The 27500-nt window shown below is 40.8% G+C and overlaps 3 protein-coding genes across 4 annotated transcripts in view; 1 reads left to right on the top strand and 2 right to left on the bottom strand.

Annotated features, from left to right (window-relative positions):
* Positions 1-793: 793 nt before the first annotated feature.
* On the bottom strand, positions 794-3312 carry LOC125956912 (dnaJ homolog subfamily C member 11). 2 transcript variants are annotated; one of them, XM_049689187.1, is made up of 7 exons: positions 3277-3312; positions 2983-3057; positions 2195-2876; positions 1923-2130; positions 1737-1853; positions 1213-1669; positions 794-1139 (listed from the first exon to the last, which is right to left on the bottom strand). In XM_049689187.1, the coding sequence occupies exons 2-7, from the start codon at positions 3049-3051 to the stop codon at positions 990-992; spliced, it is 1683 nt and encodes a 560-aa protein (XP_049545144.1). In that variant the 5' UTR covers positions 3052-3057; positions 3277-3312; the 3' UTR covers positions 794-989. The 2 variants fall into 2 exon arrangements, with proteins under 2 accessions (XP_049545144.1, XP_049545143.1); XM_049689186.1 differs by lacking the exon at positions 3277-3312 and having other exon boundaries at positions 2983-3250.
* Positions 3313-6079: 2767 nt separating this feature from the next.
* On the bottom strand, positions 6080-12707 carry LOC125957092 (uncharacterized). Its single transcript, XM_049689518.1, has 3 exons — positions 12616-12707; positions 7384-11221; positions 6080-7314 (listed from the first exon to the last, which is right to left on the bottom strand). Exon 2 carries the CDS (start codon positions 11178-11180, stop codon positions 8100-8102), a length of 3081 nt encoding a protein of 1026 aa, XP_049545475.1. The 5' UTR covers positions 11181-11221; positions 12616-12707; the 3' UTR covers positions 6080-7314; positions 7384-8099.
* A 3538-nt stretch (positions 12708-16245) lies between these two features.
* LOC125956453 (uncharacterized) overlaps positions 16246-27500 on the top strand; it is a 42367-nt gene continuing 31112 nt past the window's right edge. Inside the window, exon 1 of the mRNA XM_049688340.1 lies at positions 16246-16309. The gene's annotated coding sequence lies outside the window, so the exon portion shown is untranslated. The remainder of the gene's footprint in view (positions 16310-27500) is intronic.

The following is a 27500-nucleotide window of genomic DNA, read 5'->3' as shown; positions in this document are numbered from 1 at the left end:
GACTTTTTCGCTGAACCCTTGACGCTATCGAACGCTTTATTTACGAAAATGTAGGTTCTTTTCGTATTGTTTTTGCATTTTTAATATAAATATAACAGCAACAGCAACTATATCGTTAAAAACTGCAAAATTTATTCGGAAATCAACTTCAGCGGCCAAAACACAGATGAAAACAATACGTTTGACATTTCGGCATAAATTTTCGGGTTTTTACCCCTGCCACACGAAGCGAAAACATTTTGGCATTAATGTGCAAATTTGCGCGCAAATTTTCGCCCCGTGTGGCCACGGCTAATGCCAAATCGTTTACGCTTCGATATGTTTACGTGGCCGGGTTGAGGAAATTAAAATCGTTTTGTGGAAGAAAAGGATTGAACACACTAGCAATGATCACTATCTATCAATGTAAACCACAAATAGAACATATTGCGAGCCCTTCCGTTTGCAAACAGCTTTTACTCTAGGTTTTACGCTCCACGGACCTATAATCGTTTGACAGCATGTAAACGGCAAGCGTAAATGTTTTGGCATTAATTTTTTCGTTTGCGCTAGAGTTTTCGCCCCGTGTGGCCACGGCTAAAAGAAAAATCGGCCAAAACGATCTGGAAATCGATAAGTTATTTTAAAACGAACGTTTGAAACGAATGTACGAAAGAAAATTAGCCAAAATTCTCATTAAGTGCATCTTTGCAATAAATTGCGCCAAATTATCAATCCTTTCTTATATTTCTCATCTACTTTCTCAAAGAATCGTTTTAGCAGAAGGAAGTCCAGGCCATGGCCAGATCAGCACCTTAAAGCGACCAACACTCGAGATGGACTAAAAAAAGCTACAAGCGTTGCTCTATATCCTGGGAATTCAATGCGCACGCACTTTGCATTTTGAATTTATTTCAGGCAACCGACCCAACATACTACTAATTTCACCTACTATTGGCACAAGCTCTGCTTGTAGTACCATTTGCGTTCTTTGGACTGAACTAGACCTCCTACACCGTTGACTCGGAGGACACGACCGGTAAATGTACTTCCTCTGTGTCGACAAACACGGAGCTGTATGAATTGCTCTGGAATTCATAGTCAATTTTGAGCTGCTTTTCTTCCCCAAAGCAAGGATCGTAGAAGCCAGGCAATTCACACTAAAATCAGGAAACAGGATCGTAAAGCAATCTACAGCAGAGGAACTGATTCCGTTAGATAAGAAATGCTTACCTTGCTAGAAGCGTACAGCGTCAGCTGTGAGTCCTTAACGAGGCATTGAAGTGGAATCCTTACATCGATTATGAACGGATTTTGATAGATGAAACCCATTTCATCCGATTCTTCTAGTGACACATTTTCAGCGTCCTCAAATTTGCCATATAGAGCTGAGGTTATTACTAATCCGGCAATCTTTTGCTCCTCCTTCCGAATCCGCTCATACAGTGCACCCATGAGCGCGATGGCAGATTCCGCCTCACGTCGCTTCTCAGCCATTCGGGCACTGTTGGTTTCCTTTACCTTTTCGATGTTTTTCTGCTTCGTTGCTTCATTCATCGGATCGAACAGCATTTTTTTAAGCACAAAATACGTTAAAAGAGGTGTCACGGTAGCGTAGAATACTGCCGCCGGTATGATTTCTTCACTCAAGTGAATTGGGAAAAGGTACGTTTGTGTGGAGCGTATTATCCTTAAAAAAAAGAGTAAAAGACAGTGTATAAGATGCATCGATACACGAGGCGCTTCGCGGTACTTACTTCACTTTTAGCGTAACGCCCGATGGAACACCTACGCAGACCGTGGCCGAAACTGAGCTGTACTTGGATACCTTCTTTTCTGCTCCACACTCTGTCAGGAACCCGAATGTACCTCCCCTGCAATGTATAAGAGTTTGCTCAGTTCTCTCCATCCGAAGCAGCAACGAATCGAACGAATCTATTTACTTCACTGCTACTCTTAGTCTTAGGCCTTGTTCAACAAGCTTTCTCGTGTAAGTGGCAGCGATGTAGCAATGTGGAATGCCAAGGGTGGCGTTCAGATTGTAATGATACTTTTCAGTATTCCGTTCCATTACTGTAGACATTGAATTTTGCAAACCAGCATTATACGTTAAATAGCCTACAGTGTGCTTATCCAGCTGGACAGCCATCGCTAGAATGGTAGAGATTTCGTCAATTTCCTTTAAGTTCAATTTGCTATCGTGGCCGCTACTTACTTCCCGACAGACCAGGTATGATGGCATTCGGCCGAAAGTGAAACGTGGTACCACCGCTCAGAAATATCCGGTTTGTAAGGTTCCGTGATCCTTTTGCTCCCAAAACTGGACCATTGCCAGCACCACAGTCTACCTCAAACCAACCCTTGTTCAAAAGCCTTTTCCCGGACAGCAGAAACGTTCCACTACCGACCCCATTCTGAAGGTGCAAGCTACCGGCAAGCGTGGCGATCTCCGTATTGGACAGTGGCGCTTCTATCGACTGGGACATGCTCATGCCGGACACCTCGATCGTTGGCAGTAGCCCACTATCGTAGTACTCGTCATCGTACCGGCTAAAAAAATCCGTCGCATTGATATTCACGGAGATGTTGCCCCGCGGGTTGGTTTTCTGTTGCAATCGACGTTCTTCTCGTTCCCGGGCTAACCGTTCGTACTCTTCTCGAATCTCGGAAGGCGTCTTCGTGCGATGCACGATTTCCCAGCCTTCCGTTTCCAGGCCCTTAACACCCAGAGAATCGTAAATGGCACGTTGGTGCGCATCGGATAGCACTTCGTATGCCTTTTTCGTGCGATTAAACATCAGTTCGGCATTCTGCTTGTTCTCCCCATTGCCATGTTTGTCTGGATGGAAAATTCGACTCAAGTTCCGGTAAGCTCTGCTGATTTCCTCTTGTGTTGCCTAGAAACGAAAAAAAAATCCCGTGCATGTTGATGTAATCGGCTTCACGAATTACGAAACCGTGCCGGGTGTTCCACGATTGAATCGCTGCTAAAACGGTACTTACCGTCCGAGGAACATTCAAGGCAGCATAGTAGTCCTCTTCCACGTAATCCAGGTCGTCGTTATCATCCATGCTCGCCTAAAAACACCGGATTTATAAATATTTCCCGCGGGTGGCCACCACGGACTGTTTTTGGACGGTGAATTCCAAGCTGTTTTCTATAATCAGGGGCAGTTATTCCGATCAAAATGCCTCGCCACTTTGATTGGTTTCTTTCCCCGGCTTTGTAAAAGGATTACGAATCCGTTTTATGTGCTTTTAGCCGCGTCTTTTTGGGGATTTTTAAGAAATACTCACTTTTTTGCGGCGATTTTAACCTCAACTCGCGAAACCAAAACAACGAAAGTTTTGACTGCTTCTATAAACGGATCCAGGAGTCCAATGTTCCGAGAATCGGTTCCACGGAACTTACGACTCTTCAAACCGCAGTAATGTACACGACGAAGCCCTCCCGCTCGCACAAGCCTGAGTTCCGCTAAGTGTGAGCGAGACAGAAAGTTCTAAATTTGTTTGCTAAACATTTTGAAACGGCCGTTTTTTCAATGAGCTTTATGGTCCTTCGAAAATTTTCTCCCAGATTTTCTCCCCCTGTGACTTCCATCATCCCTAGATCGAGGCCAAGATTTGTGATATCAGGCAGGAGGCGAAGGAAGCAATCCGACCGCCTGGTGTAGCCGCTTTCGCTCTCTACCACTCCAATCACTCCAATTCTTAACCCCACGACGCGAGATCCAACAAGGCGCACGATTCTCGAATGGCCACCTACTTTCTGACAGTGGACTGAACCGACAAAACAGCACTGGATCGCTGGAATTTGAGATGTTTTTCCATAGTAAGAAAGAATGTAATGAAATATCAAAAGTCCTGGAAGGGATTTCAATGAATGTGAAGAAAAGTTTTGTCTTTTTTTTGCCATCTAACCGATATACAGCAACAGTTTCTTGGCGCGGTGTAGCTGCGCTTTATTCACTATCATCGATAAAAAAAAGGTGCAGACTTGCAACGGATTTGATTTGTGTTGCTATATTGCGATTTTATAGGTTCGGTCCAGTGATTTTAGTGGTATAAAAAGCTATGCAAGAATCTATACTTTATGAGGTCAGAACCGCTCGAGACGAATATTTATGATACTAGCTGCCCCGACAGACTTCGTACTGTCTTTGATGGGTCGTGGGTTTATCGTAAACAGAAACTTGAAAATTTCAGTAAATATTATTTTATTTATTCCATCATTTGGTCGTATTCGATTTTTCAATGAACCAAATCAATAGTTAGGTCTGTTAGTGATGTTGGAAATAGAGATGCGACGTGATTGTAAATATGAACTGGAAAGTTAAAATGATGCTTGAGTTTAAAGGCTTTGCCTTTCGGCCTAAGTGATGTCATTTGGGACCACGAATTATATTTTCCCAAGTTTTTTTTTATAAAATACTTTGACTTTAGTGTTCGGTTTATAATTGTTTCATGTAAATTGACTTGTGAAACTTAAAGCAACTTCTTGATTAACTAATGACTTGATTAATCTTAAGAAATTGTTAAGAAAATTAAAACCAACAGTAGACACACCAATAAAAAATGGTAACGATTTCTGCAGCGTTGCCGATCCCATTGTTATCATTCCACCGCAGGCTCTCTCTCTCTCTCTCTCCCTCTCTATCACTTTCTCTCTCTCTCTCCCTCTCTCTCTTTACCTCTCTCCCTCTCTCTCTCTCTCTCTCTCTCTCTCTCTCTCTCTCTCTCTCTCTCTCTCTCTCTCTCTCTCTCTCTCTCTCTCTCTCTCTCTCTCTCTCTCTCTCTCTCTCGTTCTTCTATTGTTTTTATTCGCAACTATATAGCCGTGGCCACACGGGGCGAAAACTCTAGCGCAAACGAAAAAATTAATGCCAAAACGGTTTCGCTTAACCCTTACACGCTGTCAAACTTTTATACGTCCGCGGACTTTTTCGCTGAACCCTTGACGCTATCGAACGCTTTATTTACGAAAATGTAGGTTCTTTTCGTATTGTTTTTGCATTTTTAATATAAATATAACAGCAACAGCAATAAAATCGTTAAAAACTGCAAAATTTATTCGGAAATCAACTTCAGCGGCCAAAACACAGATGAAAACAATACGTTTGACATTTCGGCATAAATTTTCGGGGTTTTACCCCTGCCACACGAAGCGAAAACATTTTGGCATTAATGTGCAAATTTGCGCGCAAATTTTCGCCCCGTGTGGCCACGGCTTATAACTTTCCCACCCATCACTCTGCTCTGCAAGATGTACGGAATGGAGGGTGGTGGTGGTGGATAGGTGAAAGAAGCAATTTAAAGGATATTAAATAAAACCAACCTATTTAGAGACCATCAAAACCTAGGAAACGATACCCATATTGCCCTAGGACGTATTTTAAGGATTGGGGTTGTATGGAAGCTACCCTTTCCCCTCATCCGATGTAGACCAAATTTAGTCCCATTGTTCTCAGATGACCATCAACAATTGTGCAAGTTTTAATGGTATTCGGTTCATAACTTGCGGAGTAATGAATGTTTTTAACAATCAAGTGTTAGAGAAGGGCATGAAGGAAGGTAGCGGGGGGTTTCTAACCATGCCTATAGCACTCACCGGCCCCAAAAACCCCCACATACCAAATTTGGAGACAATCGGTTCAGTAGTTTCGGAGTCTATACCGGACATCCGGACAGACACATTCATTTTTATATATATAGAAGAAGAAGATTAGGAAAGGTGAAAACATGGAGCACTTACTTACTTCGATGTTAAATCCTTTGAAGCAAACTCTAACGCAAACTCTTTGAAATCGTATGGATATTATCGGGTAAACCCCTTATTTCATTTTCTACTTTAGCTTCTCACTAGATTTATATTTTAAAAATATTGAACTTGTAAACTAAATTATGGGGGTGAATAAAATATTAACGAGACTTTTATTTTGCAAATTTATTTTTAGTTCAAACTCATAAAACATATTTTTTTAAATTTTTCTACATAATCTCTAGAACTTTTCTAACAGCTGCTCCGTGCTAATAATATCATTTAATTATACCTAATGAAATCATTTCCAACTAGTTGCACTAATTATTCATGATTCGTGCACTCATCTGCCACACGTCGTTTTTAAATTACTGTTACATATTTTCCAAGCTTCGTTTACGACTTTTTTATATTAAGACTGACCATTTATTAACTTGCAGATCTATATTTACAAGACGATCATCGCTCTAAGGCACCCTCCTATGCTGGCATTGCCAGCATCCGGTGGCTGCTAGAGGCCCGTGAAGGCCTATCGAGGGGGCCGCGGGCCTCTGCGTTGGCCCTTGTTCGTATTTCGGCTCTGTCTGTATTCTTCCTACCGCTATCCAGTTCCTGACTAGCTCTGCCTCTTTGTTTCTGGTACGATTTGCCCCCGCAACATCTAGCAATAGCCGAACTGCTCTGCTCCTACTCCCTTCTTTTCTTCATCGCTTAAGGCGCGCTCGTGCCGCCTTGTAGCGTGCCGCCGCCTGTAGATCACTGCACCGCTGTCGCTCTAGGGCACGCAACACTCTTATTTGTTGCTGCAGTCGCAGCTGCCCTACGCCCTTCCGCACACGCCTGTCGGGGTATACCATGGCAACCGCGCCAGCTCTTGACCAGGCAGACGCTCCCCTCCGTCCTCTGTGACGAGGTCGCATACCTGCCACTACTGCGCCCCTTGCTGCTACGCTGTAAGACCGCCTGGGCTGCGATTGAGGCGTCAACTCCACGTCAGAAATCCACCGAGCCATGCCCCCGTGTCACCCATGGTTCCACTTCTAGGAGGATGCTATGCGTTCATCGGATATAGCGACTGGCCCCTTGAGCCGTTGCTACCGTACTCCATCTCCGCTACCACAGGAGTATCGTCTGTGCCCGCTCTCGGCTCCTGTCCGCCGCTGTTGCTGCTGCTCCCGCTTCCGCCTTCGTTCACGACTGGATGGATGCGTTTGTTCTATTGTAGCATGGATGGCCGGAGTCGTTTGGAGTGTGCTGTCCATTTTTCAATTTTTCTTTTCGCTGCTTGGCAAGGCAGCGAGTATTCGATGCGATAGCGTAGTCGAAGGTATAGTAGCCTGATGGTAGCATTGGTGGTTCAATGCAGCGGCTTATATCCTCTGGATCTTAGGTATTTTGGGTCGTATATAATCATGGAGCCGAGAGCATGGAGCTGGTTTTGTAGATTTTACAAACGTAGTCCGCTTAATCCACCACGAACAGAAATATTACGTGATAGCCTCTCAGTAGTCTGGCGGCGTTGAACGTAGCCTGCCAGAAGTGTCCTTTAAGGTACAATGATGTCTTCTAACTTGTTCCTGAAAAATCATAGGCCGTGATGATTATTGACAGTAAGTACGCCAATGCAAGTAGGGATTCTATCTTACCTAAACAGCGGGGGATTAAACAGCGTCTGCTTGCAAATATAATTATTCTAACTTGATAGTCAATGAGTTGTTCACAGTTGAAAATAGCTGGTATAATATCCCACAGCAACAGGTTGCTACAACCGCGGTTAGCATCGTTCGGGCCGTTAAGCAGCCCCCACGTTCATTCGAGTCCACCATCATGTTCACTATTAACATATCAACGCATGTAACATGTGGCTCGGAACCACCGATGATCAGTAATTGTAGGGTTTTAGATGTGGAAATTTGGAGGCGTGAGTGATAAATAATTTGCTGGCTTCGCATGGCACTACGATCCGTTCGCTGACCTTTATTCCGACGATGCGTTGATCATCCGACACCATGAACATCGCTAAGTTGCTAGGTAGCAATGAAGATATGAACAGCTAAGCAGGATTGCTAATATTCATAATAAGTAGTAAATAAATGGTTTGGCCTCTGTCTTGTACAATGCTTTTTCGTTGTTCAGGAATGTCAGCTATTTAACTGACTTCGCAAAATAATTTGCAAAGCTTTTAATTCGTCCTATCTTGTTAGTGATTCTGCGTAGTAAAACGAAATATCTCACTAATCCGAACTTGTGTTTGCTTCCCTACACATTTATGATACACCAGTTGTATAAAAAATGTTCTACTTGACAAAAGTTCATTTGCCTCAAACTATATTTTTTAACATTGACGAACGACGTTAATCTTTTATGGTTGCAGTCGACGTTTTTTACTTAAATTTACTCTTTTAAGATTATGAATCAGCTTTTCTTCTTCATCATCAATTTTCAATATATCTGCAATTTGCATTTTTTCTAACATAGCATTTAACATTTCCACATTTACGATGCCTAAATTATTAATGTACTGATCAGCACGACTCTTAATACTATTCACTGAATACATAAATTCGAAGAGATTATTTCTATTTTCGCCAAATCGGTTTATGATGGTTAAACACAACAATTTTAAATAAGCAAATTTTTCTTCCTTCTTGAGATCATTTTGGAATTTCGATTCAAACATGTTATGCAACATAGCAGCTATTTGTTTTAGCGATGGTGGTTGCAATTGATAACTCGCAATTGGGAAAGTAAATTCGAAAGTTTGTTTGAAAACACTTTCTATTGCATCACTATCGCAACTTGTAATATATAATTTGCAAACTCCACACAATTTCGCAAGGCTACTAAGAAGTTTCAACACCTTTTTTTGGACAGGACTTTTTAAATCATCTAACCCATCGAACAGCAACACCAATTTACTTTTATGCAACTGTTGGCGAAATACTAGAAACTTTACTACACCATCTAAAGTTGCATTTTCTTTGAAATTTTCACTTGAATTTACTTTTGGATTTGTGAAAGCATTCTTCCCTATACAATCCGGTGGTAATTTACCAAGGCATAAACATATCAGTTGATATAATATTCTCAAATCTCTGCTTTCAGTTTCTTCACCGTTTGTAGGGTTTTCATCAATGATTCTACTTATAATTGAATGATCGCTAAGGTTACAGAATGTAATCCACGATTCCCTGTTTTGTTGACGCAAATTCCTAGCTAACCATTTAAGATATGTAGATTTTCCCCGTTTTTTGCCATCTTTTACTATGATGACTTTGTTAGCCTGTTCTTCTACACCATTCTGACTCTTTGGACTTGCATCGTTCAAATTCGATTCTGTTTCAAAAATTTCATTTACTATTTTGAATTTCTTCAAATGTGCTACCAATTCGCCACTAGACATTTTCTTCTGTTGAGTTTCGCTTATTACCTCTTTTATTTCAAGTATTTGTTTCTCATCTGTTTCATGAGTGGCATTCTCTTGCTTCGTATTTTGCATACAATAACGTTCTACAAAGTTGGCTTTCATTATTTTCTCATATTCCCGCTCAATAGGCGCTTCCATTTGTTTTCCGCGGTTTATTTGCTCTATGACATGTTCTAACAAACACAAATTACATTCGATTTTAAATATCTCTCCTGCAAGAATAATCGTATCACATAGAGTAACTTTTTCCCTAAAAAAGTTATCCCGTGACGCTTCTTCAAGATCTCGAATGTGGAACGATGTATTGTATTCCTGATATATATTTTGATCCGTCTGCGATAATGCCGTTGTATGCTTTATATTGGTATTGTCTGTTCGATTGATTAAAAAAATCCAATTTTTACGCTTTTTTGTAGCAATATCTTCCAAAAATTTCACGTTATCCTGTTCAGCACATTTATTATTGTATACAATCATTATACACGCGGTATAATTCCAGGTTATGAAAAAGTTTGCAAACTGTTCAGGATTGTTAAGAAAATGTGAAGCATCGAAAAAAAGTGAGAGGTCGGTATTTTTACGTTGTATATCAATTATATCGAATAGAATTGTGCTACCATATTCTATTTCATATGTATTCAACATTAGAAAAGAACTTTCATTCATAACTTTGTATAATTCCGATGTTTTTAAGCACTCTTCGTCAATTCTAAATAAGGATTTAGATTTGAAATATTTTTCTCTGGTAATTATGTCCTTCTTGAAAATATCTATGGAAAGACTTGCTTGGTTGAGACAACCAATAACATCCTTTGATCCAAAACTCTCTTTATCTCGAGAGCTAAAACAATCCGCTACCATTTTTTGAATCTCTTGTACTGCCATACTGTTTTCAATCATTCTGTTGTCAGGAAAAGCATTACTATCGTTCTTCAAGCAACGAGCAAATGAGCTCTTCTGCAAATGAGTTTCAAATATACCTTTTAAATCAGTAAGACTTGATATACCACATACTAAGCGAAATCGTTCGCAGAAAGAATGAATGTTTTCTGGTGTTACCCGGTCATTTGGAAATAACGATTCAAATTCTCCATTACTCTGCATGTACATTGCTGAAACACGCACTGTTTGTCCTCTCAAATGTTCCCAAACATCAGCTATCGAGTTAAGTCCAAATGCTTCTTGGTAATTTTTTTTAAACTCGGTTATAAATACTTCCCCTGAAGAAGTTAGTATATCTATCTTAAACTTATAATTTCTTCTTTCTTCTTCTTTTACTTTTTTTGCTTGTTTTTCATTTGAATTTTTAACGAGTTCGAAAATGTTCTTGAGTGCATTGTGGTATTTTGCGAAAAGGCGATTTTTCCTATTTATTTCTCTTTTACTCAATATCGCATAGTTTACCAGCAATTTGGCTAACCGAGCGGATTCGGAACAATCCTCGAACATTTCAGTGAGCGTTTGACTATTGCTTTTGTTGTACTTCAGATGATAGCACTTGCCTCGAACAGTTTTGAATAATCCTAATAAATGGTTATCTAATGTATCTACTGGTTCCTGAACTAAATTCCAAATTTTTTCAGCATCAATATCTATATTGTTGTTAGTACATAAAATCAATCTGTACATATCGGCGTCAGATATTTTTTGATCATAAAACGATGTGAAATATGTTTGAATAAGAAACGGTTGTTCTTTAGAGTTTGTTTTAAATTTCACAGGTCCGCTTTTTTTTCTATTTGGGATAAAATCGTTTAATTTGATTGTTGACTGGTAGGTTTGACTGTGTTTGACTTGAACTAAGAATAGGTTTTCCTTGAAGTCAGTTTTATATTTGAATTCATAGCGGATATCATCGAATTTTCCGCTATCTTTATGCTCTGGTGTTATTTTAAATTCCAACCTTTCATGATTTACCTCCTCGATATATGCTAAAGCAAAGAGTGTTGTAATATGCTTTTGGAATTCTATACCATGTTGTGTCTTTTTTACGGCCGTAGCATTTGAATCGGCCATTTTTAAGCTGGTGCATCTATGTGAGAGGTATGGAAAGAAATCTTTAAAATAAAATAAAAATTATTAATAAACAAGGAGTCTACAAAGCGATTCTTTCTTTTCTTTTTTCTGGCTTTCTGGTTCGAGTTTTCGTCCCTCAGGCATGTCGGGAGTGCGAAAGTGGGAGAATGCGCTGAAGATAGGCTTCGCGCACCTCCAATTTAGACCGTCAGGGGAGGAAATTTACGATCTGGTGGCGAAGATGATACCACCCAGATAGTAGTGAGAAGATCTTCTCCCTTGTGAGCAGCGAACAGACCCCTCTGCCTGCGACGCAGCGAGAGAAAGGCTGAGGTGGCTGAAAACGAAACCCCCGCTGCCTGCGACGGATCTTCTCGCTGCTCACTGGGTAATCTCCGTTCCTTGGGGCCCCTATAGGGCCCATTCCAAGCGTCTGTCTGTCTTGTGAGACAACCGTCAGTCTGGTATCGGTATTTCAAGCGTCTCATGAGACACCGATTCCAGTCTATGTTGACAGACTCGCTGTCTGTTGCCAAAAGGTACGAGACAGCGAGTCTGTCAAATGAGACTGCGATTTGAAGTGACTATTACGTTTTTCTATTGCACGTTGGCGGATCGATGACCTATTCTCAGAGATTGATTAATTAAGCCGCGGGAAATGCGAGCACGAGCATAATTAGCGTTATCAAACGATTTAACTAGCCCTTACTGCTCATTCGACAAAGACGGCGGATTTGTCGTGTTTCTGATGTTTCTGATACATTAACGAGGTTCTCCTGATCTTCCTCGTCGTAATAATCGATCACATAAGGCACGATCGAAAACATTTTGTGATGAATTAAAACACGTTAACGGTAAGGAAACTCAAGTTGCGCGCGATTGTTTACGTACAAAGCTGGGATTTTGACGGCTTTTGACAGCCAAATGAACACTTGTTCATTCAAGTATTCATGAGACTGTTGGAATACCGATTTTAACCAACAAAGACTGGACGATTTACGACAGACTGGACTAGTCGAGCCCAATCTGTCAAAAGAGACAGACGATTGGAATAGGGCCCATAGTCTCACTCTAGTCTCGTGGGTTATTTGCCATAAGAAAGTTGTTCGGGAGACTAGAGCGATACTAGAGCGAGACTAAAGCATTCCTACAGTGAGAATTCTTCTCACTGCTAACTAGGTTCTGTTATCTCTTGAGTCTATATCACAATCATGGACCATGAATGAATTCGCTCAGCAGACTATGAAGTCTCTCAGCAGACTACAGAGCACATAATGAAGCTTCTCATCAGATTACATTCGATGCCACGTCATAATTTTGCTGTTCTACGCAAAAAGCACAAAAATTAGGAGCGAAGACGACCGATTGAATAACAAATCGAATGAAATTGCGCTGCCTGAATTCACCACCCGTTTTCAAGTTGTTACCTACGTACCTTTAATTCTCTTCAACACGCACTAATCACTTTTAGCCACCTGGCAAATAATGTTGCGAATCCCTCTCTTAAGTTATGCGCAATCGTTGACGGTCAGCACGCAACTACGTGACCTCCACACCGAGCATCAGCATCGAACAGCATTTTGATACGCACACTTCTACGTACGCCAACTCGACGTGATAGCCACAGAATTCAACGGAAACGTTAGAAAATGATACGTACGAACAAACTCACATCTATATTGTCTCGTCCATTTATACGTTACTCCGGATTCCTTAGAAGGGAGAATTTCTCTCCCACGAATGTTGCTCTTTGGATGCTCTCTTAGAAATGGCTGTGTTTGTTCAATATATTTATTGGATCCATATGCCTTCTGCGAGTCCCCAGCTTCGAAAGAACTTTTAGCACTGTTCATCACGTGCACAAGAATAGTTATATTTTTTTAATTTTCTTAAATGACATTTAGTTTTGAGATGAGGTCAGCAGTGCTTGGGTGAAACATGATGCATGATGGTTGGTGGCCTTTACGGCTGAGGCTGACATTAGAGTAAAGTGGGGTAAGAGTGCGCACTTAACTTTTAACTCGCTGTATTTCTCTAAGGAAAGAAGTGTTCGTCCTGTTAGCTACACCAAATGAAAATATGCGTCTGTAGCTTAAAATTGTGGAACAAAATTTTTTGATCGTGCTCATACATCTTGTTAAAAATGCATATTAAGCAAAAATAAAAAATGCGCACTCTTACCCCACCATTGGGGCAAGAGTGCGCATACGAAATCAAACCTCATCGAAGTTCAAAACTGGTCGAAGTGTGAAGTCTAAAGTAAATATAAGCCATTATTGAACAAAAAAATCATTTCTTTCATTGAAAAATCCTTTTTTTTCTAATAAAAAAAACAATTTCATAACACATTCATTCATTCCAGCCATTTTTGAGGTTTTGTTGAGATTATTTTGAATTTTGTTCGTTTCAACAAAGACGAAGGCCAAGCGGCATAGATCACGCATTGTCAGACCATAGAAAGCATTGTCCAATGCTCTGCAGTGCTTTGCGAGATCTTCTAGTTGTTAAATATCGGTTTGAAAGGTCCAAGCTTTTGCGCACCGTATCCCTAGTAGAGAATAATGATAATTAAGTCGTTATACCATAAATAATTCACACACACACACACACACACACACACACACACACACACACACATACACACACAAAATGGTAGTCTACCTTCTTCAGCCGTTCTCGCAAAGTTGATTCAGCGATACCGAGACTTCTTGCAATCGCCCGTTTAGATTCTCCGTTCTTCAATCGCTCCTTGGCCATTTCTAACATCTCCGGCGAACAAATCGACCGTTTTGTTTTTCTTGTGTACGTGCTAGTTAATAATATTATTAATCATTTTGCTAGTTTTACAAATTCTATGAAAAAGAACAACCACAACAGATGCGCACTCTTGCCCCACTAACGTTGCGCACTCTTGCCCCATAGTGCCGTTTTAAGAAAAATGGTAAAATATGAAAATATCAGTCCGTATTCCGGAATGAAGTTTTCACCATTTGATTCTACACCAATTACGGAGTCTTTGGGGCTTATGTAGCGTAGCATAAAAAAATGTAAACGAAATGAGAGAATGTTTTTCAACAAAACCTTGAATAATATGCAAATCGCTAAAACTACAATTTACCGTATTTCTTCGTTATTATTTATCCAATCCAAAACACGTATGAACAAGCCACTACATGACCTTTCAAACAAGTACAGCGTTGCCAGTTTCAGTGCTACCATTTTCTAGAAATGACTGGTGCGCACTCTTACCCCATCCGCATTCTTACCCCACTTTACTCTAAATTAAAGTTGACTCCAATATTGGAAGGGGTAGGGACGTTTTTTTTTTTTTTTTTGATGCTGGGCGGGAAACCTTCTGAAGCGACCCTGCCATCCTTCACCACCGACCTAGCCTTGTCATTGGTCGCTTCACCGATAAACCTCTAGCGTCACAATCATAACCATATATGGCAATAGCGACAGCAACACCACTAATTGATTAAATCCATTTGGGACACCCGAAATATGAATTTGCACGTGTTCATATACAATACAAAGACGAACGGTCGAGAACGTCGTAGAACATAAAATCGAAGGTCAAAGTCCAAAGTCAAAGATCAACAATTATGCTCGCGTCGGTGTTAAGCGTGTGCAATAACCCTTGCGCAATCACAACCAGCGCAGTCCCACCATGCGCAATCAGGGCAAATCGTCAACAAAACATAACACCCGAATGACGTTACTCGATCACGCCCATCGTCTCCACATCACCGTGATCGAACCATGCGCGAGCGAAAGTGATGATCATAAATCATCTGGCTAATTACCAAATGCTCTTAGGACTAATTACCGTAACCTTGAGATTTAAACAATTTCCCACGCTCAACGTATTGGGTGACAATGTCGTACGGTTGCCGGACACGGGCGCCGAGCATCAGGGCAATGACATTATAGATGTACACAAATCAGAGTGGTTTAACCAACAGCGCGCCAGGAAACAAAGTAACTAAAAAGTTGCGCTATCAATAAGAATGTGCTAATCTCGCTGGACGCAAGAATGAGGTTAACAATGTATCTAATGCGATAATGACAAGAGGTGGAGAGGTAATTGGAGAAATGGGCGGGGAAGCATCATGGCTTGTGGTTTTTGGGTATAAATACCGCGAAATTTTAGAAATAAAAGAGAGTCGGTTTTGTAACGTGAAATCTATCGTGTCTCGCGTATTTTGTGCGCCGGCTCCTCCGAAATCATCGAATACCCGGTAAGGGTCGATTCACTTCATAGGCACCGTTAGGAGGGCGAGAGCTCCTAACCGGTAGTGTGGGGTTTCCGGACTCTGAGGAGTCCGGACCTACCCACTAAAACCCTCCCTGCCAATGCCTTGAGCCCCCTTCGGATCACCTATTCGGTATTACCTTCGAAGGGGAGGCTGGACATGGAAGTCCCACTCGTACCCATGTGGGTACGCTCGCTAAAAACCGCGCTCACGACTTGGCCAGCTTACCCGTTGGAGGGTTGCTGGCGCCGTGGTTCACTCCTTTGCTCCACCTGCCACTCTGAGCAAGCGCGTACCCCTTCCAATATTGGAGTCAACTTTAATTTAATGTCAGCCTCAGCCGTAAAGGCCACCAACCATCATGCATCATGTTTCACCCAAGCACTGCTGACCTCATCTCAAAACTAAATGTCATTTAAGGAAATTAAAAAAATATAACTATTCTTGTGCACGTGATGAACAGTGCTAAAAGTTCTTTCGAAGCTGGGGACTTGCAGAAGGCATATGGATCCAATAAATATATTGAACAAACACAGCCATTTCTAAGAGAGCATCCAAAGAGCAACATTCGTGGGAGAGAAATTCTCCCTTCTAAGGAATCCGGAGTAACGTATAAATGGACGAGACAATATAGATGTCAGTTTGTTCGTACGTATCATTTTCTAACGTTTCCGTTGAATTCTGTGACTATCACGTCGAGTTGGCGTACGTAGAAGTGTGCGTATCAAAATGCTGTTCGATGCTGATGCTCGGTGTGGAGGTCACGTAGTTGCGTGGTGACCGTCAACGATTGCGCATAACTTAAGAGAGGGATTCGCAACATTATTTGCCAGGTGGCTAAAAGTGATTAGTGCGTGTTGAAGAGAATTAAAGGTACGTAGGTAACAACTTGAAAACGGGTGGTGAATTCAGGCAGCGCAATTTCATACGATTTGTTATTCAATCGGTCGTCTTCGCTCCTAATTTTTGTGCTTTTTGCGTAGAACAGAAAAGTTATGACGTGGCATCGAATGTAGTCTGCTGAGAAGCTTCATTATCTGCTGAGAGACTTCATTAGTTGATTCATGATTGTGAAATAGACTCAAGAGATAACAGAACCCAGTGAGCAGTGACCCCAGGGGGAGGGAAGGGGGGGGGGGGAGGTCTAACCTTTTCTTAGAACTTAAATCATCGATGTGTTTTTTTTTGTTATTCTGCGATCTCCTGCTGTCTGGCTTAACTAATCAAACTGTTTGGCGCGATTATACAAGTCTAGACTATACAAATGATATTGTGTTATATAATGATCAACGATGACAAAAACGATAAAAAACGTGGACCAATGCAATGAAATCATGGATGGTTAATATTAAATCGTATACTCGCATGAAATCGGGTAAATCAGCTAGTTTTACTAATAAAACGATGAGCTGGTCGCGACGCCAAAGGGAAACGCGCGAGAGCATCTAAAAATAGGCATTTTTGAGAGAGAATTGTCTCTTGCGGCGAAACATGCAGCTGCAAAACATGGAGACGAGACAATGTCCATGTTGGTTCGTTCCAAAAGTTGTATTTCGTATCGCGTCTGGGCGAAATGAGAGCTGAGATAGAAAAGAGCGTGCTGCGCTCTTCACGACTGCTTATTGTTGATACGAGTTGACGCTCGTAGCAGTGTGCCTAGCGGAGCGATATTCGATGCTGATGCTCGGTGTGGAGGTCACGTAGTTGTTGCGTGGTTACCGTCAACGATTGCGCATATCTTAAGGGGGGGGGGGGGGGGGCTTCTTTATTTTTTTTTAATTCTTCGTATTTACTTTTTACATTTTTTTATGAGTCAACAATATTGTGTGAAATTTTGGGATCAATCGAAGCAAAACTGACAAAGATATTGCTTTTGAAAATCTTACTTTCATACCAGGCGCAATGCATCTCGCTACTTTGAATCGCGATTCCCAAAACCTACGTTTTCAAAGTCGGTGCCCATCGTAGCATAAAAACTACTGGACCGATCGATTTGAAATTTTGGACACATAATCTGTACACTATTTGCCAGGTAGCCCCGTCCAGATTTTATAAAAATTGTTTGAACCGACCCTTACCGGGTATTCAATTATTTCGGAGGAGCTGGCGCACAAAATACGCGAGACACGATAGCTTTCACGTTACAAAATCGACTCTCTTTTATTTCTAAAATTTCACGGTATTTATACCCAAAAACCGCAAGCCAAGATGCTTCCCCGCCCATTTCTCCAATTACCTCTCCACCTCTTGTCATTGTCCCATTAGATACATTGTTAACCTCATTCTTGCGTCCAGCGAGATTAGCACATTCTTATTGATAGCGCAACTTTTTAGTTACTTTGTTTCCTGACGCGCTGTTGATTAAACCACTCTGATTTGTATACATCTATAAGGTCATTGCCCTGATGCTCGACGCCCGTGTCCGGCAACCGTACGACATTGTCACCCAATACGCAGAGCGTGGGAAATTGTTTAAATCTCAAGGTTACGGTAGTTAGTCTTAAGGGCATTTGGTAATTAGCCCGATGATTTATGATCATCACTTTCGCTTGCGCATGGTTCGATCACGGTGATGTGGAGACGATGGGCGTGATCGAGTCACGTCATTCGGGTGTTATGGTTTTGTTGACGATTTGCCCTGATTGCGCATGGTGGGACTGCGCTGGTTGTGATTGCGCAAGGGTTATTGCACACGCTTAACACCGACGCGAGCATAATTGTTGATCTTTGACTTTGGACTTTGACCTTCGATTTTATGTTCTACGACGTTCTCGACCGTTCGTCTTTGTATTGCTTGCACGTATTCATATTACGGGTGTTCCAAATGGATTTGATCAATTAGTGGTGTTACTGACGCTATTGCCATATATGGTCATCAAATGGATTTGATCAATTATTGGTATTCCTGTCGCTATTGCCATATATATAGAAAGGAATTTTATTATGACCGTTCCGTTTCGCGGTTCCTGTGCGACTCCCTCTTTGATCGCTCGCTCTTCGCTCTTTTAGCCGCTCGCGATCGCCGCTCTTCACTCTCGCGCCGCTCGCGACCTTCCTCTTTACATATATGGTCATTATTGTGACGCTAGAGGTTTATCGGTGAAGCGACCAATGACAAGGCTAGGTCGGTGGTGGAGGATGGCAAGGTCGCTTCATGTTGATATTTTTTTCTGAATATTTTTTTTAAATTATGTAAAGTGTCGTTTTTTGAGGCAATATCGAAAAAAGCATCACTTTTTCATCTTCAAAAATCTGCCAAAAATTGAAAAATGGGAAATTTAACAAAAACTTGACGGGGCTACCTGGATAAACTTATAATCTAACAAAAGAATATTCATTTGAATATTTCTGATGACACAGCACGTGGCTACGATGGGCACCGCAAAAAGTACATTTTTGCAAACTTGTCTTTCTAGATTGGATGCCATGAACGATGTTTTGAACAAATATTCCCCAAAATAGAACCAAACGTTCTTTAAAAGTTGTAGTTGAATATGAGATTGTTTTGAAAAAATTAAGTAAGATGGTTTCTTCACTAAAAATCGTCAAAAATAAGCCTTGTTTTGGCCCGAAATAACCAAAGTCCCCCCTTAAGTGAGAGATTCGTAACATTGCACGCCTGGTAGCTAATAGTGGCTGGAGTGCGTGGATGAGAATTCCAAGTGTTTTACCATATTGGTTTTTACCATCGTGCTAGAAACGATAAGCAAGACGAACCCTGTAAATCAGCTAGTTTCAAATGATGAAATTCTGTAAATCAGTTAGTTTCAAATAAAATATTATTCTTACTATTAAACTATCCTATTATTTAAAAAAAAAACGAATGATTATGAGAATGTTATTGCGAGCTGCATTTGAATCCATACCATCGATCTCGATCATATTTGTCTACGATAATATTTGAAAAATATGGTTTTGTACATCTCATGGAGTGTGAACATTGCGATTCATGCACTGCGATCAATCTTTTGATGCACGCTTTCGTACCCTGGCTTAAACAAGTGTTTTGTTTGTGGATTGTAAACGTTAGCAATTAGAATGTAAACATTAGATTATCATTTAGTAGTAAGGTACCGTTGCCTTGCTTAGCTTTTTCGTTCTAGATGGTTCTACACAGCTTTCCGAAAAAAAATTTCTAACATTAAATCTTTGGCTGAACAAATAAAGGGTCTATGCGACCGCGGCACTAGAGTAAAGCTTGGAACAGTTAATACTTGGCCGCACAAAATAGTTCATATCTCAGCCAAAAAATTACGTATAAAGAAAAGAAAGGTGTCATTTTGTAGGTTATCTTATTGCCTTTAATAAGAAATATTGATGCAAATTATTCATTAGTTTTTAATATGACTTTTTTAACTTTTACTTTGACATCACCGAAAATTTTTTGCACAATACTTTAGGTCACATCAATTGCCCTCCTGTTGGACGTCACCCTCATTTTAGTTGGTTTTTATACATTTCTGATATACTTTTTAAGTTTCCTTATGATAATCCTTAAATAGAAATCGATGGAATGAAAATCGAGACATTTTTGGGTATTGATAGTTTTCCCTATGAAATCGATCTATTTCAATACAAAAAATCAACGCTATACCTTCGGCTAGAACAGCTGCCTAAATCATGCCAAACTTACACAGGACCATTGATGGACAAATGAAGAACAAAATCCTTTTCTGTAGACCCTCTTTTCTCGCACAAATTTCGAATGAAAGTAGCCCTAATGGTGAAAACATTTGATTTGTCACCACAATGTCAAATCCCACGCCAAATCATCATCTTAAGGGCAAATTTACCTCCGTAAATAAAGCAAACGCTTCCTAAACCATTCCCTCGATGATTGGTAAAGTAATTTTTTTGCCCATTATTTTTCGAAATGCATTTTTACGTTTGTTGCACCGTCCATCGAAATGCATGGTTTGAATTCGGTCAACTCTTGTTCATACAGCTTCCTAGCACGGATTTGGCCAATCAAGCTGCGCTCTAGGGTTCTATTTGGCTATTTTCTAGCTTTTATGACCTTAAATTTTTTTTTTAAATATATCTCGAACTGTTATGTCGACTGTCGTGAGTTTTTCTTGGTGGAATCACGCTGAGAGATCCCAGGAGTGTTTGTTTCAATTTTGTTTGCAGAATCGGGCATTTGTTACACTTTTCGGCTCTTTTATTTTCCTAGAATAAAGGTAAAAGTCCCTTCCTAAAGTTTACCTACGGTATTTTGAGTCGAGTTTGAAAATTTCAAGACTTTCGCGGTTTTTTTTCAGCCAAATCCAATTTTTACAGTGAGTGTGCAGATTTTTTTTTTCTCCTTTTGCGTTCCATCGGCGATAACTTTTGAAGGCATGGATCAATTTTGACAAAAAATTTACCACTAAATAAACAGACTACAATGATTAAAACGCTGTCAACGGAATGGCAAAGTGACCACTAGGCGCGCTGCAATGAGTAAACAAAAGCGGCCAAATATTAACTGTTCCAAGCTTTACCGTTTGTCACGTATCTTAAGGTTTTAGTGAACGAGCGTTTTCCTCGTGAGCTGCTGGAACTTCTTCAGCACATGAGTTATGATGTTGAGCCGTCTCGACCAGTTTTTAAAAACGACTAGGAGCTATGCCCCTCTTTATTCGTTAATGGTTGAGAGCGAACTAACTAAAGCTAATTTCATCCCCGCGCATCGCGGATGGAAATGCTGCGTAGTTGTAACTTGATTCTACGTTCTGCCGCGTGGTCCCTGGAATTGTTGTTATCGCGTCGCTGGAACCGCGTCGTCGGAATGTGCTGGTGTGCTGATTCGGGGTAGTTATGTTTATGTTGTGCTTCTGGGCGTGTTTCTAACTCATGTATCTGACTTAAAAGGCTTATGTTAATTCGTGTCAAAGCCAGCTTATTTTTGCTTAATTTTGCTTTTTAATTGACTTTAATTTATTAGCCGTGGCCACACGGAGCGAAAATTTGCGCGCAAATTTACAAATTAATGCCAAATCGTTTACGCTTCGATATGTTTACGTGGCCGGGTTGAGGAAATTAAAATCGTTTTGTGGAAGAAAAGGATTGAACACACTAGCAATGATCACTATCTATCAATGTAAACCACAAATAGAACATATTGCGAGCCCTTCCGTTTGCAAACAGCTTTTACTCTAGGTTTTACGCTCCACGGACCTATAATCGTTTGACAGCATGTAAACGGCAAGCGTAAATGTTTTGGCATTAATTTTTTCGTTTGCGCTAGAGTTTTCGCCCCGTGTGGCCACGGCTATTGACAGTATAAACGTTTTTGATTCGAGTGTGACTAAATAATAAAAAATATTTTAATTACATTTAACTACCCAATGTTTTGTAGCAAAAATTTAAAGTTTTTAAAATGGATTAAGTAATAACTTGAGGTACCGTAACACCCAATGGTAGTACTCTGCACATTTTTTAACGGTGGCTTACAGGTGCATCAACCAATTTATCGTGAATATGTTTATGACCCTTGATTACATAAAATTCCCATCCCATTGTAACCCTGATCACATAAAAAATCGGTTTAAGACTTTACCGCAAATACCCAAGGGATTCTTGCGATTAGCATTTCACTGCGGCATCTACCAAACCCTGCATATACAGTGACCGGCATAAGTAAAAGCCCCTAGATTTTTGTTGATTTTCGACTGTAAATCCTACATTTTCTATCGTAAACGGCAAGTGTTGTGTTTTTCTTGAAGGTTTAACATTCCTCTTTCAATTTCACTAGCTTTCATCTCGATTGGGTTGATAACAAATTTTTGATAATTGTTTAAATGAGAAATGGTCGATCGCAGATGTGACAAAAGTAAAAGCCCACCTACGATCAAACTCCCTTAACAATTGATATGGTCCATCCTTAGCCCGGATTTCAAGTTACAGGTGTTTTGTTATGCCATCTACACGATTTCAGGAGTATTGAGGGTCAAACTTGTTGAATGACTTCCAAAAAAATAATTGTTTTTGATAATAACATAATTCTTAATGAAATTGTTATCTAAAATTCCCCACAAATTTTTAATCCGTTACAAATCTTGGCTTTGAGAAGGCCATTTGAGAAGGGGAGTGACACGGGAACATTAAGAAATATTAGTTATTTTAGCAGTATGTTCAGGATCATTGCCCTGTAGCATAACAAAAGTGCTTTTAAATGGGCTTATTCGTACTGAGTCCATCAAAGAGTTTTTTAGGGTGTCAACATAATTTTCACCCGCAGTAATACTATCATTTTCTTTAAATTGTCCACAAGAGCCATGGAAAATCCACCCCGCAACTTCATACTACCACCTCCGTGCTTGATTATGGGCCCTATTCCAAGCGTCTGTCTCTTTTGACAGACTGGGCTCGTCCAGTCCAGTCTGTCGTAAACCGTCCAGTCTTTGTTGGTTAAAATCGGTATTCCAACAGTCTCATGAACACTTGAATGAACAAGTGTTCATTTGGCTGTCAAAATCCGTCAAAATCCCAGCTTTGTATGTAAACAATCGGGCGCAGCTTGAGTTTCCTTACCGTTAACGTGTTTTTATTTTTCACAAAAATAAATTTCAAACGCTAATTATGCCCGTGCCCGCGTTTCCCGCGGCTTAATTAATCAATTTCTGAGAATAGGTCATCGATCCGCCAACGTGAAAAACAAAAACGTAACAGTCACTTCAAATCGCAGTCTCATATGACAGACTCGCTGTCTGGTACCTTTTGGTAACAGACAGCGAGTCTGTCAACATAGGGCCCTATTCCAAGCGTCTGTCTCTTTTGACAGACTGGGCTCGACCAGTCCAGTCTGTCGTAAACCGTCCAGTCTTTGTTGGTTAAAATCGGTATTCCAACAGTCTCATGAACACTTGAATGAACAAGTGTTCATTTGGCTGTCAAAATCCGTCAAAATCCCAGCTTTGTATGTAAACAATCGCGCGCAGCTTGAGTTTCCTTACCGTTAACGTGTTTTTATTTTTCACAAAAATAAATTTCAAACGCTAATTATGCCCGTGCCCGCGTTTCCCGCGGCTTAATTAACCAATTTCTGAGAATAGGTCATCGATCCGCCAACGTGAAAAACAAAAACGTAACAGTCACTTCAAATCGCAGTCTCATATGACAGACTCGCTGTCTGGTACCTTTTGGTAACAGACAGCGAGTCTGTCAACATAGACAGGAATCGGTGTCTCATGAGACGCTTGGAATACCGATACCAGACTGACGGTTGTCTCACAAGACAGACAGACGCTTGGAATAGGGCCCATAGACTTGAATCGGTGTCTCATGAGACGCTTGGAATACCGATACCAGACTGACGGTTGTCTCACAAGACAGACAGACGCTTGGAATAGGGCCCTATGACCGGTACATTACGTTCTTGCAAACCATGGTTTATTTTACGCCGATCTCTTTCGTGATAGTTTATATTAAATGTTTCCATTTACGATTCGCCAAACTATAGAGCATTGATATGGCCTTCTTTCAGCTTGGTTACACATTTCCGGGTGAAATTCAAACGTTTAACCATATTTTTGGCTTATAAACGGAAGACTTTTAGCATACGCACTCTTGTACATATGTAGAGCTAATCTAATGTGGCATAGTTTGCTCCAAAATAGACAGCGACAGGGTTTTCATGATGGAACAGATAGTTAATTCTAACGATTTCCTAATCTCTGGAATGGTTTTTATCATTTGTTCGATCATTTGTCTTCCAAGAACGTCCGTTTTAAAATTTCATTTGCTGTTCTGATGAACATTGGTAATTAATCATGATGGCATAAAGGCGTCCTTTACTAATAATATTTTTTCTGCTAATATCTGTTGAGACACATGGTTGAATCAATGCTGCATTAGAAGATTTCAGGCATGCAACGATTTTTTTTCCTCCCATACACCCATTTCTTTTGCGAAAACCCGTGCGCAATCGACTTACTACTGGAACTGCTACGATTGATGGATTAAATTACTGTAAACTGGTATGGTATAATGGTGGGGGAGGGGGGGGGGGGTGATCTTTAAACTTTAAAACAGATGTAAACTAAAGGCCAAACGAAGATATATTAACCAGAGGGCTTTATTAGAGTCACAGTAATATTAACTGTAAAGTGGGCTTTTACTTTTGTCACATCTGTGATCGACCATCTCTTATTTAAACAATTATCAAAAATTTGTTGTCAACCCAATCGAGATGAAAGCTAGTGAAATTGAATGAGGAATGTTAAACCTTCAAGAAAAACACAACACTTGCCGTTTACGATAGAAAATGTAGGATTTACAGTCGAAAATCAACAAAAATCTAGGGGTGGGCTTGCCGGTCACTGTACCTTTTCCCATTGTATGAGGATCATTTTTCCTAACATTCCTGCAAAACCAACAAAGAGACCGGCAAAAAAATAGAGTGAAAGAGAGAAAGAGGGAGAGAGAGAAAGAGAGAGAGAGAGAGTGAGAGAGAGAGAAAGAGAAAGAGAGAGAGAGAGAGAGAGAGAGAGAGAGAGAGAGAGAGAGAGTGATGGAGGAGACATGTTATCGAGATGGGAACGATCACCCTTAAAAATCTCACTTACTTAATTACTTACTTATCCGGCGCTACAACCGACGGCGCTACAATAGCGGCCTTGGCCTGCCACAGAAGATTCCTCCACCGCCCGTGATTGAGCGCCGTCGTCCTCAAAGTCAGTAGTCCAGCTATTCTGGCGTCAATGTCGATACCGTCGCTCCATCTCGACTTGGGCTTACCACGCCCTCTCTGTCCATCCGGAAGGCCTAAGGTCTAAGAAGACTTTACGAGTCTCATGCGCTGCCCGACAGTGAGATCGTCATACAACGCGTGTAACTCCGCGTTATATCGGCTTCTCCATCGTCCCTCCTCACACACAGGGCCAAATATCCTTCTGAGAACTCTCCTCTCGAACACGGATAAGAGGGCTTCGTCCGTTCTGGACAGTGTTCAGGTCTCAGAGGCGTATGTGAGCACCGGTACTATATACGTTGTATACAGTCCCAGCTTCGTCCTTCTCGACAGATTTTTCAAGTGAATTAGTTTTCGCAGGCTAAAGTATGACAGGTTGGCTGCTAGTACCCTAGCGCGAATCTTCTGTGTTATGTCATTGTCGGTGCTAACTCTTGACTCTAAGTAGGTGAAGTTCTCGACGACTTCGGATTTTTTGGCACTAATAGGTAAACCACAAGCATATTAGGCATAATAGCTTGTCGGGCCGCTGACGGTGCCACCATAAATTTGGTCTTTGCCTCGTTGACCTGCAGTCCGAGGGTTTTTGCCGCTTGCTCTATCCGTATGTAGGCTTGCGCTACATCGGCGAGTCTTAGACCAATTATATCTATATCGTCAGCGTATGCTAGGATCTGGGTTGACTTGAAGAGGATGGTCCCGGAGGTCTCCACTTCAGAGTCACGAATGGCCCTCTCTAGCGTCAAGTTGAAGAGCAGGCAAGCCAGCTCATCCCCCTTTTAACACATGGTATCGAACCCTTTATGCACGTTAGTTTGTAGGTGTTAACGGTGTTATAATTGATGACTGACACATTTTGTAACGGGTTGGGGCATCGGGTTGGGGCAATCGAAGGAGATTCGAACCGCTGGCGTTCCAAAAGAATAAAAGGATAAAACAGGACACTGTGATTTCTTTAAGTAAAATGACGATTTATTCAAAATTTCAAGGGGTTTATATACCCTTTTCGTTTCCTATCATCGATAGGTGCGAGTGAGATGGATGATCTCGCTCCAAAAGTTACATATTTAGAAAATACGTTTCGGATATACCGCATGCCTTAAATGCTACCACATTCAGTTATTATAGAGATGTATATAAGATGGCTGCTCAGTTGGTAACGTGGAAAATGACCAACTCGAAGATAGTCCTCGCTGACCTAAAACAGACCCTGTACCGAAGTGCATCTATTTTGTGATAAACAACCAACGCATTGATTTGTCTGTTTAGGATTCCTATCACTCTATCGGGTTACCGCCAGCACGGTTGTCATTCCATACCAGATGCCGTAGTTTTATTACCCTATGTGCGCACGCATTGCGTAACGTACGCATGGTGTTCCTACCCTTGTCGCCTAATGCCTCGGTCGTTAATCTATTTTCCTATGTCCTACCTTCGTGCATCTGCATATAATGCGGCATCCTAACGAGGTTTCTTGGGTTTGTTATAACCGACCTTCGTCGGTTATTTTTGAAATTATACCTTCTCGTTAGTGTGATACAAAATTCCTAACCGTGAATATGATGTAGTTGTCCCGTTCTCGACACATTTCATAATATAAAAGCGTTTCACACACCGGTTGCGGTTCGGAACGATGCGTGCGTTGCTGCTCGTCTCTATAGAATCTACTCTACCAAACTCAAGCAAAATACATAAACAATATTTGTATTTCGCTTGAGTGTGGTAGTGTAGACCCTATAGAGACGAGCCGCAACGCACGCATCGTTTCATACCGCAACCGGTGTGGGGAACGCTAAAGGATTTGTTATAGGTTGATCGTGTTTTAGATGTTAAACCATCAATGTCTTTCTTCATTTTTTGTTCTGCTAGGCACCTCCTCTCTGACTTAACTGTAGAACTTTTTGGCGCGATTATACAAATCAACACTGAAAGGTGGACCAATTCAAGCAAACCCGTTATAGTTAATATCAAACCGTAAACAGGTATGAAATCGGGTAAATCAGCTAGTTTTACTAATAAAACGATGAGCCACGTCACGTCAGAAATGTGGGAATAGATAAAAGGATTAGACAGTGCAAACACACATCAGCAAAGCGTTGAACCGACGCAGAATGCCTACACATCGAACTAATTGAATTTTGGTGACTAAGAGCCCAAGAATCGATGCAATGACCCCAATATACAGTATGAAAAAAAGTTTATCCACCCCTGCAAGAAGTTTACATTTTGGCTATTTTTTCAGAACATCTTTGTCAAAAAATTAAAAGCTGCATATTAATAGATTAGTTTTTTTTTTATTTTTCTTCATTTCGCTTTTTACTTTTTGAAAAATAACCCACTAAAAAAAATATAAAGCCTCATACATTTAGAATCTGGACACACAAAACAGTT

The sequence above is a fragment of the Anopheles darlingi genome, chromosome 3, assembly GCF_943734745.1.
Source record: "Anopheles darlingi chromosome 3, idAnoDarlMG_H_01, whole genome shotgun sequence".
Taxonomy (NCBI): Eukaryota; Metazoa; Arthropoda; class Insecta; order Diptera; family Culicidae; genus Anopheles; species Anopheles darlingi.
Note: the sequence above shows the minus strand (reverse complement) of the source record. Positions and strands in the feature narration are given on the sequence as shown.

Excerpts from the sequence above, each read along its gene's own strand:
- LOC125956912 (XM_049689187.1), bottom strand. The coding sequence starts at position 3,051 with ATGGATGATAACGACGACCTGGATTACGTGGAAGAGGACTACTATGCT. Across the intron at positions 1,670-1,736 it reads GGCGTTACGCTAAAAGTGAA|GATAATACGCTCCACACAAA; the intron begins GTAAGTACCGCG and ends CTTTTTTTTAAG. Across the intron at positions 1,140-1,212 it reads CGCTGTACGCTTCTAGCAAG|TGTGAATTGCCTGGCTTCTA; the intron begins GTAAGCATTTCT and ends TCCTGATTTTAG.
- LOC125957092 (XM_049689518.1), bottom strand. The coding sequence starts at position 11,180 with ATGGCCGATTCAAATGCTACGGCCGTAAAAAAGACACAACATGGTATA.